This window comes from Microcebus murinus, chromosome 5 (genome assembly GCF_040939455.1).
Source record: "Microcebus murinus isolate Inina chromosome 5, M.murinus_Inina_mat1.0, whole genome shotgun sequence".
NCBI lineage: Eukaryota > Metazoa > Chordata > Mammalia > Primates > Cheirogaleidae > Microcebus > Microcebus murinus.
In genome coordinates, this window is record NC_134108.1 from 47,845,856 (window position 1) to 47,867,459 (window position 21,604).

General features: G+C 39.3%; 1 protein-coding gene across 2 annotated transcripts in view; it reads right to left on the minus strand.

Annotated features, from left to right (window-relative positions):
• The window catches only part of SLC16A10 (solute carrier family 16 member 10), a 117,812-nt gene that overhangs the window by 9,475 nt on the left and 86,733 nt on the right, over positions 1-21,604 (minus strand). The window contains exons 4-5 of one of the 2 annotated variants that reach the window (XM_012753074.2): positions 10,099-10,242; positions 188-416 (exon numbers count right to left, since the gene is read on the minus strand). In XM_012753074.2, coding sequence (XP_012608528.2) covers positions 188-416; positions 10,099-10,242 — 373 coding nt within the window. The remainder of the gene's footprint in view (positions 1-187; positions 417-10,098; positions 10,243-21,604) is intronic. The other variant, XM_012753075.3, reaches the window with a different exon arrangement.

Sequence of the window (21,604 nt, forward strand, 5' to 3'; positions counted from 1 at the left end):
GGGAGAGAAGAAGGAGTGGAGGGTTCTCCCACAGGGAGAAAAGTGTTAACAGATAAGGCACACATACAAGCAAAAGACCAGTAATTGATAAATTATAATATGTCTTACCTATAAGTGCTATTTAGGGACCTGAAGTAGAAAATGCTATGAATTAATAATAGAGTGACTGAGAAATCATAGTATTTACCTGCAATGGGTGGGCCCACAGTCATGGGAACAGACATGAATCCGAGCAGAAATCCAATTGCTTGGGAGACATCCTGGGCACCAACTAACTCAAAGGCTATGGGGGCCATAATACAAATGAAGCATCCATCAAAGAGACCCATGATGAGACAGACAGCAATGAGGGCCCCAAAGACGCTACACAGGGGAATCATCATGGACATTAGACCGATGAAGAAGAAGGAGAGTACCTAGGACAGACACCACAATGTCAATTCTGTTCTCAGCAAAAGGGAATTTAGGACTACTGAGCAGTGTGCTGAAGATTTCCAAGTGATTACTGGGTATCCCCTTTGCCCCCTGCCACTGCCTAGTTCACCTTGATTTTATACACATAAGCAACTCCCATGATCATCTCCCCCAAGTTCCCCTAGCACTTTCTCAACATTTCCATTAAGTCATTAAGAAGAAAATAACTGTTTTTATATATTTACTTTCCCTTCCAGCCTGCAAACTCTTTGAAGTCAGAATCTGTACACGATTCATCTTGGGACTAGATACTATGAGGTTTAAGGATCTTGCACCTGGTCAATGCTCAATCAACTCAAATTCATTCATCAAACACTTGATTGTTTTTTCACCTTTGAAACTATATACACCTCATTAGCAAATGTTACAGATGTATTTCATATTTAAGTACCCCAGAATTAGGCTCAGAATATTTATTTTGAGCCACTGAACACCTTCATTTCAGTGTTAGAGAAGTTAATAGAATCAGACACCTGATTTTGCCTCCCATATGGTAGGCATCGTGCCATGTGCTAGAGATTTCAACAATGTGTAAGACTTGGCTCCTACCCTTGGGTTATAGAGAAATGGGCATTTAAATAAGTAAGTGCAAATGAAGTGTTCTATATGCTGCCACAGTTATATATTCAAAATATATTTGGTACAAAAAAGGAGGAAACAGATAATTCAGTAACTTTTTAAAGGCACAAAACTATTTAAAACTGGATAATTCACCAGTGAGCAGAAAACAAAGTCTTAAAAAGCATCACACTTTTAAAAAAAAGTGTGCATACAATAGCAACTATCACTTGTTTCTTTCTTCTTCTTTTTTTTTTTTTTTTAGACAGAGTCTCACTCAGTTGCCTCGGCTAGAGTGCCATGGCATCAGCCTAGCTCACGGCAACCTCAAACTCCTGGGCTCAAGCAATCCTCCTGCCTCAGCCTCCCAAGTAGCTGGGACTACAGGCATGCGCCATCATGACTGGCATATATATGTATTTTTTTTTTAGTTGTCCAACTAATTTCTTTCTATTTTTTTAGTAGAGATGGGGTCTCACTCTCGCTCAGGCTGGTCTTGAACTCCTGAGCTCAAATGATCTGCCTGCCTCAGCCAGAATGCTAGGATTACAGGCGTGAGCCACCACGCCCAGCCTCTGATTTTTATTTTCTAATTAAATATCCTTTTCTCCAACCCAACTTCCATGAAAGCATAAACATAATTTGTTAGCAGCAGTAATTATTGGGCTTACAGCCTTGTAGGTTGGAAAGAACTAGGGTTCAGAGGAACAAGACCAGGTTCTAGCTCTTTGTAACCTTGAGCAAGACTTCCTGATGCTTTCCATCTATCAAGACAAAAAGAGATGTAAAGAGAAATCAAAATGTAGAAAGGGGTTTAAAATTAACAAATAGGTAAGGATTTAAGTAGTTATTTTTATTGAAAAGGTAACCAGACAAACCTTAATATTCCTAATAACAGATACATTTTTGTTCTATCTACAAACACAAAAGGAGATAACATAGGAAGTTATTAAAATCTTAGAAACATATCTATAATGACAAATTCCAAAGAATCTAGAATAAAACTTTAGGACACTACAAGGCCTGATTCAATGGATTTAATTGGTAAATCCACAGACCAAACATTCTCAACCACACCATTGTAATTATACTAGGTTAGCTTTCAAGAATACATTTTTTTCCTTTTAATGTGTTTCATGTTCTTTTCCTATTTTGTTCAGTACGAATCTCTTTCAAGATAAGAAAACCAGCTCTGTAGAATTTTATATTTAGTGAATGTTGGAAGCCTAATGCAGTAGTTGGCACACAGTCAATTTTGCTTTCATTATGAATGCTTTCTTGGAACAATTTATATAACATGAGTCTAGGCATTTTATGTTTGGTTGTTTTCCTGATTTCTCTATCCATCTTTGGCCTCTTCAAATTTTTGATCTTTGGTCAGTTTTGTAAAAACTTATCCACTTAAGAGTTTCAAATTTATGACTATATATTTTAAGCATATTATTTCTTAATACTTTACCTGTCTGCAAGTTCTCTTTTTCTCAATTCAAACTATACTAATTTAATTTTTTTCAATTATTTGACAATGATTTATTAATTTAGTTATTTAACAGAGAAATTTTTCGTTTTCCTTTAAGACTCGAGTTTATAGATATTTACACATTTATTTGTAAAGCATTTGTCAGAAAAATAACTCATTGCTTCTACCTTATTTGTAGCTATACTAGTGATGCTCTTTCCCAGCAGATGTTTCCACCCAAAACGTAGCTAAATTAGAAGGTAAGTAGGCCAAGCTGATGAGAACACACCTGTTCCTCATACACAGGGACACCCAAGTCACCAGCAACACATGCCAAGGTTTAGCAAACTGTACATATAAGAGGTTCAGTACTTCCTGATCACTTTCCAAAATAAATATTGATCTGTACATACTCGGACCCAGTTTAAAGGATGAATAAACTTAGTATTATATACAATCTTTTTTTTTTTCTTTCAAACACAGCAGCTCTGGTTAGATTCAGAGGCTCCTAATTTTCTTCTAGGCTCTGGCACTAACATTAGACAATGATAGTTTAGATGTCTACATTGCTTTTGTTTTCTTAAAACCATCCAAGGAAGTATCTTTTGTCACAGCACCACGGGCTCTAAAAGAATTAACACCCTGTGAGTTAGTTTGTGTACCTAAGGATAAAAATTTCTTGTGCTATTACCTTTCCCATTTCTTTGTTATCACAAAGAAAACATTCTGGGAGAAATGTCAGGTTAAGTTTTGCTCAGGAATCTTAAGTGTAGCTCAAGAGGAAAAATGAGCTGCACCTGAATAAGCAAGCAGAAGGCATTTTTGGAGACAGACACTTAATTCGTCACAGTTAGATTCAAGTGTTGATCCTATAAGTTTATTCAATATCAACTTTCTAGACTTTCAGAGCCTCTGGCTAGACACTCAGGACAGAAAACAGTTGGCAGCAGCGTTCTGCTGGTCCTTCACAAACTATAGAGAAATGTTCAGGCCACACAGCCAGATGTAGCTGGTGTCTTCTGAAGTACTCAGAGATCATAATACTTTCTAAGTGTTTCACAAGGGGTCTGTTCAACCTTTTCCACGGCACATGACTAGTATCCTTTCTACCTGATGGAGGAACTGTCACTTGATGTATTCACGCCCAGTGCCAGTCTAGATGAGATTATGGCAGGGCACAGTGGCTTGAGCCTATAATCCCAGCTACTTGGGAGGCTGAAGCAAGAATATCGCTTGAGGCCAGAGGTTCCATACCAGCCTAGGCAACACAGTGAGATTCCCCTATCTCAAAAAAAACAAAAAAGAAAAAAAGAAAGAAAAAAAGATAAGACTATGAGTATGGATCTCTGCTTCTTTATTTAGGCTGAAGAATTATTAAGTACCTGGATACTATTTTGTAAATATCTTAGGTTTGATAAAGTATATACTCTCATTCCAAGACATCTTCAGGAAAATTTAAAATGCTAAAATGGAATGAAAAAAAAAAAAATAGGCAACACTGATCAGTTTATTCTACCTGAACTGGAAGAGGAAGATTACACAGGAAGGTGGATGTGAAAGTCATTAATTTTTCTAAGTTACGAAAGTAACTCATGAATACGTTCTTTAAAAAATTCAACCTTAGAGAAATGTACACAGTAATGTATGAAAGTCTTGCTTCAACCCCCTCCCACCCTCAACTCATGCCCACCTCTTCTTCAGGAATAACCATTTGTTTGTTTTGCATCTTTGCAGACCATTCCTACGCACACACGTATGCTGTTTGGGTTGTCTGCTTTGTATACGTGGACATGATGTCTGCTTCAACATGTCCACATCACAGAGATATATGACACAATGGAAAAGCGACTTAAATCCAAAGTTTTCATTTCTTTCATGCAAAGTTATAACTTTCAAACCTTTGAAACATTCTCACCCTTCTAAAACACTTACATATTAATAAATCTGTAGTAATTTAATGGTGAAAGACGCGCCTGTGAGGTTAGAGAAAATGTTAAGATGATACCAGGGCACATGCAGCCTCTCCTCTCCCAATAAAGTATATACCCTAGGAACTTTTGCAAAGATTTTCTTTAACCATTGTTATTCTATATAATACAATTATCTATAAGCAAAGACTCTAGGGCGCAGGCATGGTGGCTAACACCTCTAATCCCAGTACTGTGGGAGACCGAGGCAGCAGGATTGCTTGAGGCCAAGAGTTGGATACTAGCCTGGGCAACATAGTGAGACCCTGTCTCTACAAAAAAAATTTTTTTTTAAATTATAAACAAAGACTCTAATTCAGGATAACTAGATCTCCTTTCCTGAGACCTATTCCAAATCAGGATTGGCCATCAGTATTTAACAGAATATTAAAAGATAATAAAGGAAGGATTTATTAATCATCCAGTCTGGACCAAGTACTTTATATAAGCTGTCATCAAGAATCCTCAGCACAGCCTGCACGGTGGCTCACGCCTGTAATACCAGCACTCTGGGAGGCCAAGGCAGGTGGATCATTTGAGACCAGCTTGGGCAAGAGTAAGACCCCCGTTTCTACCAAAAGTAGAAAAAATTAGCCAGACATGGTGGCACATGCCTGCAGTCCCAGCTACTCGGGAGGCTGAGACAGAAGGCTCGCTCGAGCCCAGGAGTTTGAGGTTGCTGTGAGCTAGGCTGACGCCACGGCACCTGAGCCCGGGTAACACAGTGAGACTCTGTCTCCAAAAACAAATAATAAAAAAATAAAAAGAATTCTCACCACAGCCTGATGTGGGTTTTGAAGACAAGTTGGTGGTAGAACTGGGGTGAATTGGTGTTCCACTCCATAGCCTGTGCTCTTCAACTCTGCAGCCTTCCAAACTGGGGATGACTGTGATCCGAAACTAGATCATGTGGGAGAGTTGTTTAAAGTGTCTATGTCACTGGTGTTCTAGGCCTGGCTGCTACTCAGAACTGGCTTCAAGGAGACAAGGAGGGAAGAGAACTGTCACAGCCCCATGAGGTTGGGCCATAATAGACAAAAGCAGGGAGTGGTTACATCTGAGATAACACACTACCAATGAAAGGGAAGAAGGGAAGGTAAGCAGAACATTCTAACCCTTAAAGGCTGGGCCAAAAGGCAGACAGCCAGAGAGGCAGAGAGGGAGAAAGAGGAAAGACAAACAGGCAGAGCTAGAGTCAGTTGTAGCAGAGAAGAAAGAGCCAAGAATCAAAAACCACACTGAGTATCTGGGAAGTTGGGGCAGGGAAGCCAGGAAAAAGGAGAGGCAGAGGGGAGTGACTATGGGAGTGAGTCCAGCACCCTGCGTGGGTTGGGCCTGTGTGGTCGGTCTCCTGTGCCACTGTGTTCTCAAGGTGGAGTCTGTCCAGGGCTCCCAGCAGTCACAGGACACACTGAAGACTTTCTTACTCCTTCACAGGCCTGTCTGAATTGCAGCCATCACACCTGTGACTCAGCATGTCCTGCTGGGTGCCACAACACTGCTCTAAATTTAGATGAAAAAAAGTAGATAAGACCTAAAAGAAGCCAGGCTGTGGCTACCTTTGATCTAAAATGAAATATCTGACCCACAATACTGACTTTTAACTTACTGCTTTGTAACTACAGACCAACATGGGGCAAGTTAGGAAAGGCCATATTTTCTTCTGTAAATTACTTGAAATACTCAAGTATTAAAATGTTCTCCCAAAATGTTGCAAATGACCTCTTTGCCCCATTTGTAGGGGGAAAACTTTCAAAAGTTGTTTTGAAGTAAAACATTGCCGTATAAAGTATATCATGACTTCATCCATTATAGCATCTTAGTCCAGGCCTCCATCACCTGCACCACTGTACTGTCTCCCAACTGGTCTCCCTCCCCTGTTGTACTCTTGCTTCCCTCCCTATAGTCCATCTTCCACACAGAGCAATCACAGTGACCTTAAAATGCAAAATCAGACCAACATTCTCCACTACACTTAAAGCAAAATCTCTTCATCTTGGCTTTCAAGGCCCTGTATAATCTGGCCCCTCCTAGCTCTCCCCTACAGTCTCTTCCCGTGTCACTCTCCCTGTCTTCTTGAGTTCCCAGACACAGCCAGCTTTTTCCTCCCTCAGTCTTGCTTTAGGAACTCAGGGACCATGTCTGTCTGTCTTGTTGGTACCTGGCGGGTCTAAGCTGGTGCTTGGGGCAGAGGAGGTCCTCATAATTTTTTGAATGAATAAAAAAGAAGCTGACAATATGTAATGCAACAAATGTGCATCAGAGGGCTCCCTTGGCACTTGAGAACAAGACTATAAATGTTCAGCTAAATGTTAGATAAGGATATCTGCAGTGATGTATTGTTAAAGGAGGGAATGATCATAATACAATAAATACATTTCAAAAGTAGCACACTACCAACTGTCTACACTTCCTTCTAGCTGTGTGAACAGACACTTCCCTGTGACTGTCTGCCTGGACCTATATACACACAGATACCCACAGTAAGGTAGCTTCTCTGTTCCTCAGCATTTGCGTCTATAAGGAGAAACAGTCAGGTGTGGTTGCTCACACCTGTAATCCTATTGGGAGGCCAAGGCAGGAAGATCACTTGAGGCCAGGAGCTCAAGACCAGCCTGAACAACATAGCAAGACCCTATTTTTATAAAAGATTAAAAAATCGGGCCGGGCACGGTGGCTCACGCCTGTAATGCTAGCACTCTGGGAGGCCGAGGCGGGCGGATTGCTCAAGGTCAGGTGTTCGAAACCAGCCTGGGCAAGAGCGAGACCCCGTCTCTAAATAGAAAGAAATTAATTGGCCAACTAATATACATAGAAAAAATTAGCCGGGCGTGGTGGCGCATGCCTGTAGTCCCAGCTACTCGGGAGGCTGAGGCAGGAGGATCGCTTGAGCCCAGGAGTTTGAGGTTGCTGTGAGCTAGGCTGACGCCATGGCACTCACTCTAGCCTGGGCAACAAAGTGAGACTCTGTCTCAAAAAAAAAAAAAAAAAAAAATCAGCTGGGCATGGTGGCACGTGCCTGTAGTCCTAACTACTCAGGAGGCTTAGGTGGGTGGATCAGTTGAGTCCAGGAGTTTATGAATGCAATGAGCTATAATTGTGCCACTGTACTCCAGCCTAGGTGACAAAGTGAGAACCTGTCTCTAAAAAGAAAAAGAAAAAATTATAAGTAGAAATAATGATGGTACCTCCCTTAAAGGGCTGGGGGAATCATTTTCCTGTGTTAAAATTTCATCTTTTTCAGGACCCTGTTCAAATACTGCCACTCCTCTGTAAGAGGTAGACATGCTTAATCCCTCAATCTTTAATACCCCCTGTGGCTCTCCTTTACCTCCCTTCCACAGCCTTTGTCCAACCTTTTGGACAAAGTTTCTATATTTCCATTTGTTCAGCTGATCATGATCAGTCTTTTGCACCTGCCACTTCACTGAAACCATTCTCTGTAAGATCCCTAACGGCCTCCCTGTTGCTAAATCCAATGGAAAACTTTTAGTCTCTCTCTCACTAGCTACTGACACTGCTGACCACTCCTGCCCCTAGAAACATTCTAGTCCCTCTTTTTTTCTTACCAACCTGGCTACTCCCTTCAGTCTCCCTTGGAAGCCCTTGTCCCACAGGTCTCTTATCCAGACTCTCCCATGAGCTCCAAACTCAACTTGGCTTTCCCACAGACATCACAAACTTAACATGGCAAAAATAAACTCATCATCCTATGTGGATTTACTGGATTACTAATCCTGATAAGATGGGAAAACCATCTACTCTGTTAACCAAACCACAAATCTCAGATCTAGCTCAAGTGGCTCCATCAGATTCTCATCTTCTGTATCCCTTGTTTACTCTATTTGCTCCCTTGGTTCTTCCTGCCTTAACTACTTCAATAGTCTCCAACTAGTCCCTGTGCCTCCACTCTTTTTTAAATTATAGCTTTATTGGCCGGGCGCAGTGGCTCATGCCTATAATCCTAGCACTCTGGGAGGCTGAGGCGGGAGGATTGCTCAAGGTAAGGAGTTCGAAACCAGCCTGAACAAAAGCGAGACCAGGTCTCTACTAGAGAATAGAAAGAAATTAATTGGCCAACTAAAATTATAGAAAAAAAGTTAGCCAATGTACCCTTTGTAATGGAAAGGATAAAGTAAAAAAAAATAAAAATTAAAAAAAAAAGAAAGAAAAAATTAGCTGGGCATGGTGGTGCATGCCTGTAGTCTCAGCTACTCGGGAGGCTGAGGCAGAAGGATCGCTTAAGCCCAGGAGTTTGAGCCCAGGAGTTGCTGTGAGCTAGGCTGACTCCACGGCACTGTAGCCTGGGCAACAGGGTGAGACTCTGTCCCAAAAATAAATAAAGTGTACAATTCAGTGGGTTTTAGTACATTCGTTACATTGTGCAACCATCACCTCTATCTAATCTTAGAACATTTTCCTCACCCCACAAAGAAACCCCATACCCAGTAGCAGTTACTCCCCATTCCTTCCTTCCCCCAGCCCCTGAGCATCACTAATCTACCTTTTCCTCCATGGCTCTGCCTATTCTGGACATTTCATGTAAATGGAATCATTTAATATGTGGCATTTTGTAACTATCTCAACTCTTGTCCCCTCCTCCACTCCATTCCACCCTTAACAGTTTCCAGATTGATCTTTATACAACATAACTCATGTTAATCCCTGGCTTAAAATCCTTTAATGGCTCCTGGTAGATGTCAGGATAGAGTTCATCCTCTTTTATATATGTGAAGGCCCTTGCCAACCTGCTTCCTGCCTGTACCCACAACCAATCCATCTATTATTCTCCCTTGATTTCACTCAAACATTTCCCAGATGTAACATCCCATGACGACACTACCATGTCTTTGCCCGTGTGGTTTCCTCTGCTTGGATTATCTTTCTCCATCTTCCTGATCTACATATCTAGTCCTCACCTCTTAACACTGCTCAGACCTCACTAGTGATTCACAAGCTGGGTGCCTCTGTTTCCATGGCACCACCTAGCATACTCATTATTTCACTGTGCTGCAACACTGCTTTATATTTGTCTCCTAAGAGATTATTAGCTAGTAACTGAGGGCACAGACCATGTTTCTTTAAATCTGCAGCATTGAGCACAGTATCTGGCATGAAGGAGTCACTTAAACACCTGTTCTGTTGAATAAGTGTCAGTAATGATCTTAGAATTAGCATATTTTTACACACACCTCAAACACCCAGGGGGCAATTTTCAATAAAGAAGCTGAAAAGTTACACATGCACCCAAATTTCATAAGGCATTGCAAAAGGCACAGGATCTGCACATGACTATGAGAATTATGCCAAAAAACATTCTTAGAAAAAATAATGGGCAAAAACCATTTTGGTTTGGTGGAGTTTCACAATAAAACAAAGAAGATTGTTGTTTCACTGCCAATTTCTCATGTTTAAAACCTAAACTCATACTGATTTTGTCCTTGAAAAACTGCCTGTAGAAGCTATGTTCTAGAAAATGTTTCTTATTTTTATAAAAAAATTTAAGCATATAAGTATATTTAATGAGCCATCAGGTAATAAGAACAATCTTGTTAGGGAAGAGGTATAAAAAAGTACCTGCGTCCATTGTGAGGAATCATGGTATAAATAAAAAATAAATAAATAAATAAATAAAAGTACCTGCAGATAAACCTTCTTCACACCAGGTACATAATCTGCAATCCGGCCAAAGAGTAGTCGTCCAACTCCTGAAGTGATGCCAATACACATGAGAACCACCTCTTTATTTTTTTCATCTTGAAATCTTTCCTCCACATGTTTCATCTGTAGACCAAAAAGAAGGAAACCACAATATATATGGTAGGAAAACTTGACACAGTTTGAGGCTATGCATCAAATGCCTTTGTTTTTCTATAATGTTATAGGCTCTCACCCCTTTCCAAATTCAAGTAGTTATAAAATTTCTTCTGTGGTAATTTTTCATGTAAATATATGAACAAAATATAATATGACCTAGTTCACATAAAAAGAAATAGGAGTTTTCCCAATGAAGGGTTACCAGCACATACTTGACAAGCTAACATTAAGCCCTTAGCTAAAGGAAAAGAGCAGACCTCTGAACACACCACAACCATGCTCTCTCAAGGTCACCCAAGGACCTAGCACATTATCTACTCTGAAAGACAGTTAAAGGGTCAGTTCTTGAATGTCATTTCTTTCTTTTTTTTTTTTTTTTTTTGAGACAGAGTCTCGCTTTCTTGCCCAGGCTAGAGTGAGTGCCGTGGCGTCATCCTAGCTCACAGCAACCTCAAACTCCTGGGCTCAAGCGATCCTCCTGCCTCAGCCTCCCGAGTAGCTGGGACTACAGGCACGAGCCACCATGCCCGGCTGATTTTTATATTATATATATTAGTTGGCCAATTAATTTCTTTCTATTTTTATGGTAGAGATGGGGTCTCGCTCAGGCTGGTTTTGAACTCCTGACCTTGAGCAATCCGCCCGCCTCGGCCTCCCAGAGTGCTAGGATTACAGGCGTGAGCCACTGCGCCTGGCCTTGAATGTCATTTCTTCTAGGAAGACCGAACCAAACTGATGGCCCTGAAATAAGTATATGAGAGCTTCCAGGATAAAAGCATAATGTTCTCTACCTATGAAGTTGCCCATGTGAGAACAAATAAAGATTTGGAGGCAATTTAACATAGTTCAAAGATAAGCCTCTGGAGAGTCAGACTGCTTGGTTCAAGTTCTGGTTCCATCCTTATCAGCCTTGCGACTTTGGGTAAGTTCTTAACCTCTAGGGTCTGGGTTTCCTTATCTATAAAATGGAAATTGCAATAATACCTACTTCAGAGAGTGGTTATGAGGATTAAATAAAATACCATGTAAAGAGCTTAGAATAGTGCTTGGCACACAGTTAATAATCAGATATTAATTTTAGCCTTTTATTAAAAGGACCTTTCCCCTCCATTTACAGTCTACTTAGAACAGTGCCTATAGTCACCAGTGTGCCACTGATAAATAATAAGTAAGCATATTTTGTTTGACTTTTCCATAACATCTAACAATCATTGTCCTCCACATCAAACATCAGCCTGAGTTCTGGAAGTCTGCAAGCAAATTTCCCACCAAGTTCAATGGCCCATATGGTTCCCACATGGCAGTGAGTCATCTTTCTGGATAACATCTCCTTAAGACACTTTCAATTTGCATTTTTTAAGCCCATTTGTATATCTCAATACCGTCTCCTTTCTTCTCTTTGAAAACTAGAAACCATTCTCCCTAGCGTCTGTATTTGCATACTAGTCTAGAATAACCATCCTAAATATGGCTTTAATCTCATCAATTCCTCATTGGAAGGTTGCCCACTGCCTACATTTACACTCCTTAGTTTGGTATTCAAAACCCTCCATAATCTGTTGTTAATCCATCTTTGTACTTTTATTACCTACTGATCCTTGGCTCAGAAATAGAAAATTCACATTTCTACAAGGCCCAACCAAATAACAACGGATTAAAACAGATTCACTGGAGAGAAAGGGCATACACCTCAGGGATTACTACCGTATATGACTACCAATGTTGTCAGATCTAACTCCCAGCCACCTTTTAAAGAAAAATCAGAAATCTGGATTTTGTGTGGAAATGTTGGCACTTAAATTTAGAATACTGTGTGATCCAACCCTACAAAAGCCAAACAAAACATGTCTGCAAACTGCATTAGACCAGCTTTGATCTCAGCCCTAATCCTATCTGGCCCAGTAGGACAGGTTTATTCACAATGTCAATTAAACATGCTAATATGTTCTTACCTCTACCTTCTTTGGTTTTCTAACTTCTTGTTATTGCCTACAGTTTTCATTTGGCAGCTTAGGCATTAAGTGTTCCTACTGAGCTTTGTTAGTTTCTCTGCACATTCTTGAGCAGACTCTTTATGTAAAACTAGACATACACAGCTGCCTGTCTCAAAGGCACCTCAAAGTCAACATGCCCCATGCTGAACTCATCTCCCCCCATTTCATTTAATACTATTTTTTGCCTAACTACCCACAACAAAACCTGACAACCATCTTAGATTACACCATCTCCCTCTCTTCGAATCCAATCCTAATGATGTTACCACCTAAATCTCTCAGACTTGCCTCCTTTGGTCCATGTTCCCCAAAATATTTTAGTTCCAGTCTTATCATTCCTCACCAATCTCTCTCCTCTAACCTATATTCCTGAGGCTACTAGGTTAAGTTCAAAATAAAAAATGTCACTTCTCTGCTTAAGATCCTTTTATGGCTCCCCTATCCCTTAGAGTAAAGCTCAAACTTCTGGTTTGACAGATAAATACTTCTGCTTTGCTAGCACAACCTCACCTCCAGCTGCTTCCTTAAGCACACCGTGCTAGCACTCTGTGGCCAATTGAGCACTGAAATACACCTAGTTTGAATTGAGAGATGCTGCAAGTGTAAAACACAGGATTTAGAAGTCTTAGTGGGGAAAAAGCATGCATGATATCTCAATAATTTTTAAGTATTCATTCATGTTCCAATATTTTGGCCATATTGGTTAAATATTAATAAAATATATCACAAAACTAATTTCATTTGTTTCTTTTTTCTTTAACATGGCTACTAGAAAATTTAAAATTACTTATGTGGCTTGCATTATGCTTAAGAAATCCACTTGTGGCTGCAAAAACAAGACACAGTTGAGGAAGGTGACTTCAAACTGGCTTATTTCTCTAGGCCTTTATCACTCTCCATCAAGTGATATTATACAAAATTGAAAGAGATGGTTTCCAGCTCACTTCTGGAGGAAAATGAATGACCTGATGTAAGGCAGCTGGGATATAATTAATGTGCACTCATTGGCTTTATTTGGAATTTAAATCCAGACCCCAATGTATTGATCCACTTCAGGAAGCACCAAAAGGATCCATTATGAGTTTTCAAGAAACTTTCTTTAGTATTCATAAGACTGAATTTACCATTCTTTTGATGAAACCAAGAACATCTGCTGCCAGATTGGTATTATTATTTTTTTTCTCTTTTTTTTCCCCTCTTTTTTTATTACTTTTTCTTTCTTTTTTCGGTTAAGGAAAAAAGAAAGTTAAGGAGGTTTAAGGAAAGAATGCTATTATTCTTTATTAGTGGTTATTTTTGCCCCATGCTCTCCTTTGTAATCCTTCAAAGGAATAATAAGGTGAAATGTTTGGGGTCTTTTGAAAGAGGGTAAATTGAGTAATTCAAATTATGCTTAAGTGGAAACTTAGTTCGTTAATTATATGAGACATTATTTCATCAGATTTTATTGTTGTTGTTATTTGAATAAAGCAAGCTTCTAATACTCCCTCCCCATCCCCGACCAAAATCTGCAAACTAAAAATGTTTGGTCAGTGAGTGAGGCAATCTGGGGATCCTGGATCTGTGGGTCCTGGAGATCCTTCCTCACCGAGGCAGCAGCACCCAAGAGGACTGGTGTGTTCTCTTTGTAGCCTGGTCCTCCCATAACTGCTGCTGACTGCTTTACAAATTTCTGCCCATTTCTCATCTTCTGGAGACTGGTATGTACTTTAGTTCAGCAGAAAGTATGAATATTGAACAAAACTTTGAGTTCAAGTGGCAACAAAAATAGAAGAAAAAAAAGAATATGGGGCAAAAGTGATATTTCTAACGAGTTGTATGGGTAGAGACATGAAAATGTTGAAGAGATGTTTTCATACTTAACCTAATTTATTTTTTAAACCAATATAAAGCTTATACTAGAGTTCACTGCCTACACAAGGGATACTATTTTTTTTTTTTTTTGTAGAGCAGTCGTTTAAAGTTAACTTTAAAGATAAATTAGACTTTATCTGAAGGTGTAAATTTCTTTTTTTTTTGAGACAGGGTCTCACTTTGTTGCCCAGGCTAGAGTGAGTGCCATGGCGTCAGCCTAGCTCACAGCAACCTCAAACTCCTGGGCTCAAGCAATCCTACTGCCTCAGCCTCCCAAGTAGCTGGGACTATAGGCATGCGCCACCATACCTGGCTAATTTTTTTCTATATATATTAGTTGGCCAATTAATTTCTTTCTATTTATAGTAGAGACGGGGTCTTGCTCTTGCTCAGGCTGGTTTCGAATGAAGGTGTAAATTTCTTTAGGGTAGGAATTAGTCTTTTTTTTTTTTTTTTTTTTTTGAGACAGAGTCTTGCTTTGTTGCCCAGGCTAGAGTGAGTGCCATGGCATCAGCCTGGCTCACAGCAACCTCAAACTCCTGGGCTCAAGTGATCCTACTGCCTGCCTCAGCCTCCCGAGTAGCTGAGACTACAAGCATGTGCCACCATGCCCAGCTAATTTTTTCTATATATATTAGTTGGCCAATTAATTTCTTTCTATTTATGGTAGAGACAGGGTCTCGCTCTTCCTCAGGCTGGTTTTGAACTCTTGACCTCGAGCAATCCACCCGCCTCGGCCTCCCAGAGTGCTAGGATTACAGGCGTGAGCCACCGTGCCCCGCCAGGAATTAGTCTTTTATTTATATTCTCTAATGTGTGTTTAATCCAAGGCTGCACACTTACAGGGGATTAACAAAACTTTGCTGATTGGCATCTTGCATACTAGCTGCACCTAAAACATTTTTCATCATTTAAGCATCAACAGCTTTCACTGACCACAAAAGATATTTGTTTTACATATTTGGGTTTTGTTTTTTTTTTCAGAGATCCTGTTCTTGCACACTAAAGCCATTTTTAGATTGTGTGAAACCCTATTTATTGTTTTGCTATCCAAAGATAATCAAGAATCACATCCCAAAACATCTGCTCATTTTTTATCTATGAGTGAAAGAAGAGAAACAAAAAGGCAAACTAGTGCAAGTTTTCCCTTCCTTTAGCCACCCCCACTTCAACTAAACGGTGGTATACCTTTCTGTATGTATAACATGTTTCTTCTGATCAGCCAACTGAAGGTAGGTTCCTCTCCCTGCACTAGAGACCAGAGGCAGATCCCACTTTTTGAGGTGAGGGCAGCAGCCTAAGGAAGTGATCATCTCCCTGGAATGGCCTCAGCCCTGATCTCTCTCCTTTCCACCTCTCTCCTACCTGGGAGCTGCAGCGCAAGACATTTGGAGACATCAGATGGTGTTCTTCCACTGAGAATCCAAGGCACAGTCCTCTGGCTCTCAGATAATCAATCATGAAAGAAGTTAAGTGGGTGGCTGTGGTATAAAATCAGCTCTTACAACACTGACAAAAGTGCATTAGAAACTCAAGCTTCTCTTCACCAAATGGTTTCACAGTGAAAGAATGCTCAATAGAGGGGGACCACAAATCACTTTATTTACAGAAGCCCATGAAACCCAGTGGTGGTACACACCTGCAAGGCAAGGATGCCACTGGTCAAAAAGGCCCAATAATGACCTACTATACTGTTTTCTCAGATTGTGTTATTTGGCGGTGATGGTCACTAGCTTCATTATCCTCCCCTCCTCCCCTTGTTAAGGGGATGAGTACTTTTTGCTTAAAATCTTTAATGTTTATGCAATTTATCTGTGGGGACAAGAGTGAATTTATTTTAAATGCTAATCTATTTAAATGTCCAGGAATGCCTCCAAAATATCTAGTTGATATATTACACTTTATGTAGGAACACCTATTCACTGTAAGTTCTGTCTTTCCTCCAAAACAACCCTGGGTATTGCTGCACACATCATAGGCTGTGACACCTGTAACCACCTACACATTCCTCCCAGAGCAAGTATACTTTTCCCCAAGATATAAGTTCTGGGTCTGAGGGGTTGTTATGTGCAGATCTCACTGTCTTGTGGCTACCCAAGACCATGCTTCAGTTAGTAAGTTTCCCTAATAAATCATCCTATACCAGCAAACTGGTATTATCTGCCTCATTCTTTGGTTTCTCGGCTCCTTTTGCATTTGGGAGTTGCTTTGCATATACAATCCTTCTATGGAACATATTACTTAAAGAATAGGATAAAACTCTGGTACACATAAGTTAAACTATATATCTTTGAGGAATAATGGTTAAAGAAGAACGGGAACTACTGAAGACTCTTCAAACAAAAATAACTTTATTTCTAACAGTGAACTTGAAGTGACAGTTTTGACTGTACGAAGTACTAACAAAGGCCAGGAAAGCAAGGCAATGACAGGCCCAGTGGAGTACTGCAGACTGTGGGGCTTAATGAACTACACCTGTCTTTGCAGAACTGAGCAAAAGCAACCACCACCCTGCCCGATATTTGTCATTCACGATTGTTGCAGTTAACTATGCTCTTTCAGGGATAAAAAGATTTCAGTCAGTCATCATCTGTCCTTGTCCGTGATGATTTTGATCAGGCGTCCTCAAACTACGGCCTGCGGGCCACGTGCGGGTGTTTTTGCCCGTTTGTTTTTTTACTTCAAAATAAGATATGTGTAGTGTGCATACGAATTTGTTCATAGTTTTTTTTAAACTATAGTCCAGCCCTCCAACGGTCTGAGGGACAGTGAACTGGCCCCGTTTAAAAAGTTTGAGGACCCCGGTTTTGATTTCTCTGACTGCTGCCCTTCCTCTTCAGATACACATCATAAAACTGAAAAGAGGGGTGGACAACATATGCATTCATTGTGTCTCTTGGCAAATAAACTCTTTGAGGAACGGAGGGGACCTGTATCTTTTACATTTTTTACATTCACATGGTAAATCCAAAAATGGGATAATAAATGCTATATAACATTTTCAGTGATTATGAAATTTAAACTGATTTCTTCAACTTCCTACTTTCCAATAGGGATACTAAATTCAGAGCAGTTTTACTCACTGCTGTTCACACCAGAAATTAGCAACTTCAGCTTGTTGTTTCTCATTTGCATGCAGTTTGGAGTGATTTCTAAGAATATATCCATCCAACATTTGAAAAGCTGTACCATAACTCTAGAAGACCATTCTGCTTAAATATACTTTTCTAAAAGGTAAACTCAAAGAAAAGAGACTGGTCCCTTTAAAAAATAGATGTATGTTTGAAAGGGAATAGAAAGCCTGCTAGAGTGGTTAATGGATAATCTCAGAGTTTGTTGCAAATCAAAACTTTACACTACCCTTTGACTTCAAAGGAAGATGAACAGAAATCTTCTGAATGGAACAAGAGGGTTTGTTTTGGCTTCTTTCTTTTTTAAACAACTGTATTTCTTCTATCTCTGTTTTTGCTCAGAAAAGGAAACAAATTAAAACAAGCGGGGCATTCCTTTAGGAAGTTTTGCATGAGCATTGTACACCAGTGAGCCAATTGAGGTGATTACAGGTAGAAGAAAACCAACTCCATAGACTTGGGTACATAAAATTAAGCTCTTTACATCAAAATACGTTGAAATAGGGCTTTATGGCTAATAACAGATATTCATTGATTAGATCAGCCTCAAAATGTCATTTAATCTTGTTAAATCTGATCAACTGTGCCTTGAAACTAAAATACCTCTCAGATGTACTTGAAGGGAAAAATTTCTTTGCCTGCCAATATTTTAAGGACTAACATCTTTGGGCAATGCAATGCCTGGTTTCTAACGATATTTCTGTTGTACCAGGTGGACGGCAGACCTTTGGCCTAACGGGACTCTAGGAGGTATGGGTGGTTCGTTCTGTTTGTTTTTTTAAACAGCCGGTCTTTCCACTTCATTAAGATGGGTTTCCATGGTGTCAATAATCACACATGGCACTGTTAAGACATTATAAAAGTAAGGACTGAGAACAAAAGAGTAAAGATTTCTGGAGTAAAGATTATTTAACAGCCACCAAGAGGTAGAAAAAGAAGAGTTCAGAAGGAAGTGATGCCTGATGGTTTGAAGAACTTTAGTCTAATTTTGAAAACATTTCTGACTCTAAAAATTTTTTCAAAGTCTTTGTTATTTTTCCATTTGTTTCTTTTAAAATTAATATAAAAATATACATATTTAACTTTCAATCTTTTTTTTCTTTACTTTGATTCAAAAGCGTTGGGATTTCCATTTTTTAAAAAATCATTTTCCCTGGATTACAAACAAAACAAAAATGTAAATAGCCCATCCTTGACATGGCATCATTTAGATAAGATCAAGATTTAGTGAAATGTTCTAGGGGAATTATCATCCAAAACCAATTTGGATTTAGATGCCAGTTTAAGTAACCCTGAATATTAAAGTTTACGGTAGCCTTCACCTTAAAATAGAAAATAAATCACTAGGATTTTTAGGTAACTCGAAATTATTTAGTGACCCTGATCATAATTCCTGTACCAGATATTTTACAAATTATCAAAAAAGTGTTCTGTTCCTTCCCAAACAATGAAAGGTATTTAATCTGTTGCTTTATTTAAATTTTTATTCATTCCATCTAAATCCAAATTTGATACTGAACAGTTTTCTTGGAGTCTTACCCTTGGCATACCAGATTCACCACTCTCGATTCTGGGTTCCTGGCTAGTTTGAATGAATACAATGGACTGTGTCTATGCTGGTCATCAAGACAGCTCTATCCAGAGGGCTCAGCTATAGTCTGCAGCCCACCTGCGTGACCAACTGACTCCAATACTTCAGTAGAACACTTTGAAGATACAAATTGGTTGCAATGGCTCTGCACATGTGGAATCCTGTTTGTGATTCATGCTTTTGATGTATAATGTGTTTCCATGTTTTGTATTTATTTAAAAAGGGAGGAAGGGAATATATGCTCTTTACATTTACTCCTGGATTGATCTGGTGATAGTCACCTATCAATTAGATGTGCATGCAAATGCAAATATTAATAGATAGGTGTAGGTTACAGAGTCCCTAATCAATTACTGAACTACAGTCATGCACTACATAACGTTTCAGTCAACGATGGACCACATATACAGTGATGATCTCATACGATTATAATACCACGTCTTCACTGTACATTTTCTATGTTTAGATATACAAATACTTAACATTATGTTGCCACTGCCTATATAGTGTGCAATACAGTAACATGTTATATAGTTTTGTAGTCTAGGAGCAATAGGCTATACCATAGGTGTAGACTACACCATCTAGGTTTGCATAAGTACATTCTATGATGTCTGCACAACAAGGAAATTGCCTAATGATGCATTTCTCAGAATGTATCCCTGGTATTAAGCAACATATGGCTATACATGAATTTGGAAAAATGGTCCAAATGCATCCAACAAAGGCTAGTTCAAATGAGCTTAAATCTTAGAAGTTTAAGATAAGAAGAGATAAACTCAGAAAGTATTATTTAAATCACTAAGATTTGGGGTAACTTGATTACTTAGTGATCCTACAATAATGTCAATAAGCCAAATATTTTGTAAGTTCACAAAATCAGTTCTGTTTCTTCTTGAACAATAAAAGATGTGTAGAATATTGATTTATTGAAATTTTTATTTATGGTTTATCTGATTTTTGAGAGAAACAAAGAAATTAGGCCATTAGTTCTTATTCAGTTCTTAATTTTGCCCTTAATTCTTAAATGAGGAAAAATTGATCCTTCCATGAAAATTCTACTTTCTTCTAACCTGTCTGCACTAAGACTGATGTTGATGTTGGCCAGAGTGCTACTTTGCCAAAGTCTTCTGTCCATATTTCTCTTCCTAGTCTTTGTCAGACACACAGTGTTGAGTCTTTTCTATTAATCCAAAGAGCCATCTAATTGTTGGCTCTCACCCTAGTACCATCCACAAATTCTAATTTTTTTTTTTTTACCTGAATGAAGATTAAAAATTATTAGGATTAGGCCTAGATCACTTTTCCTTCCATTGTTGTTATTTCCACATACTTCTGAGATTGTCTACCTGGAATTGTACCTTTCCTTGGTCTTGTTTCAGAGTTCTGGCGTAGGAGTTTGGGGGACTGTGATTAATATTGTGGTCATCTCGATATCCATGGGTTCCAGGACCTCCGCAGATACCAATATCCGAGGATGCTCACGTCTCTGATACAAAATGGCATAGTACTTACATGTAACCTACACACATCCTCCCATATATCTTAAATCATCTCTAGATTCCTTATAATACCTAATACAACGTAAATCATGTTATACTATATTTTAAACCTGGGCTCAAGGGCTCAAACTCCTGGGCTCAAGCAAACTTCCTGCTTCAGCCTGCCGAGTAGCTGGGACTATAAGTGCATGCCACCCTGGCTAATTTTTTTATTTTTTTTACAGATGAGGTCTCCCTATGCACCACAGGCTGGTCTAGAACTCTTGGCCTCAAGCCATCCTTCCGCCTTAGCCTCCCAAAGTGTGAGATTACAGGCGTGAGCCACCTTCCCTAGCCTAATTCTGTATTTTTCATGCTCTACACATTCAGAGAATGAATGAATGAATTCAGAAATGATCCCTGAAAGTAGTCTTCTGTATTGTTTTTTTTTATTTGTATTATTTTTCATTGTTGTATTGTTATTTTGTTGTTTCTGTTTTCCAAATATTTTTTATCTGTGGTTGGTTGAATCTGTGGATGTGGAACCCTTAGATATGGACTGTATTTTAAATATGTTCACTTCTGTCTTGTGATTATACAGCGTTCAGAAAGAAAAGGACCACACTCCAGTTGGAAGATAGATAAGAAAGTGGAAGGCCCGAGTCCTCTGGATAAAGGCAGCCTGCAGAGCAGAGAGAGAACTTCCCTGGACTGGGAGTTGGAAGGCCTTAGGAATATGTCTTTGGAAACATCTTTGGAGTCAAAGTATGAGCTTTACTCATTACTGATTCTAAGATCTTGGGCATAAGTTTCCCAATCTCCAACAAATAGTGCACAACTGGTTCACAATTTGGGCAGTACCATCCCTCTGGGGGTGTCTTGGAAATTTATGGGAGATATTTTTATCTTTCTGATATAGTTTATTATTTTATTGTGGTTAAATTTGTATCACATAAAGTTTGCCACTTTAACCATTTTAAAATGTACTGTATTACTAAACATTTACATTGTTGTGCAACCAACACCACCATCCATCTCCAGAACTTTTTCATCTTCCCAAGTTGAAACTCTGTACCCATTAAACAATAGCTGATTTCCCCCTACCCCCACCCCCTGGAAAACAGTATTTTATTTTCAGTCTCTATGAATCTGACTACTCTCTATGAATCCACCTCATCTAAGTGGAATCCTACAGTATTTGTGCTTTTGTGTCTGGCTTAATTTAGCACAATGTCCTCAAGGTACATCCATGCTGTATAGCATGTGTCCCAAGCAGTA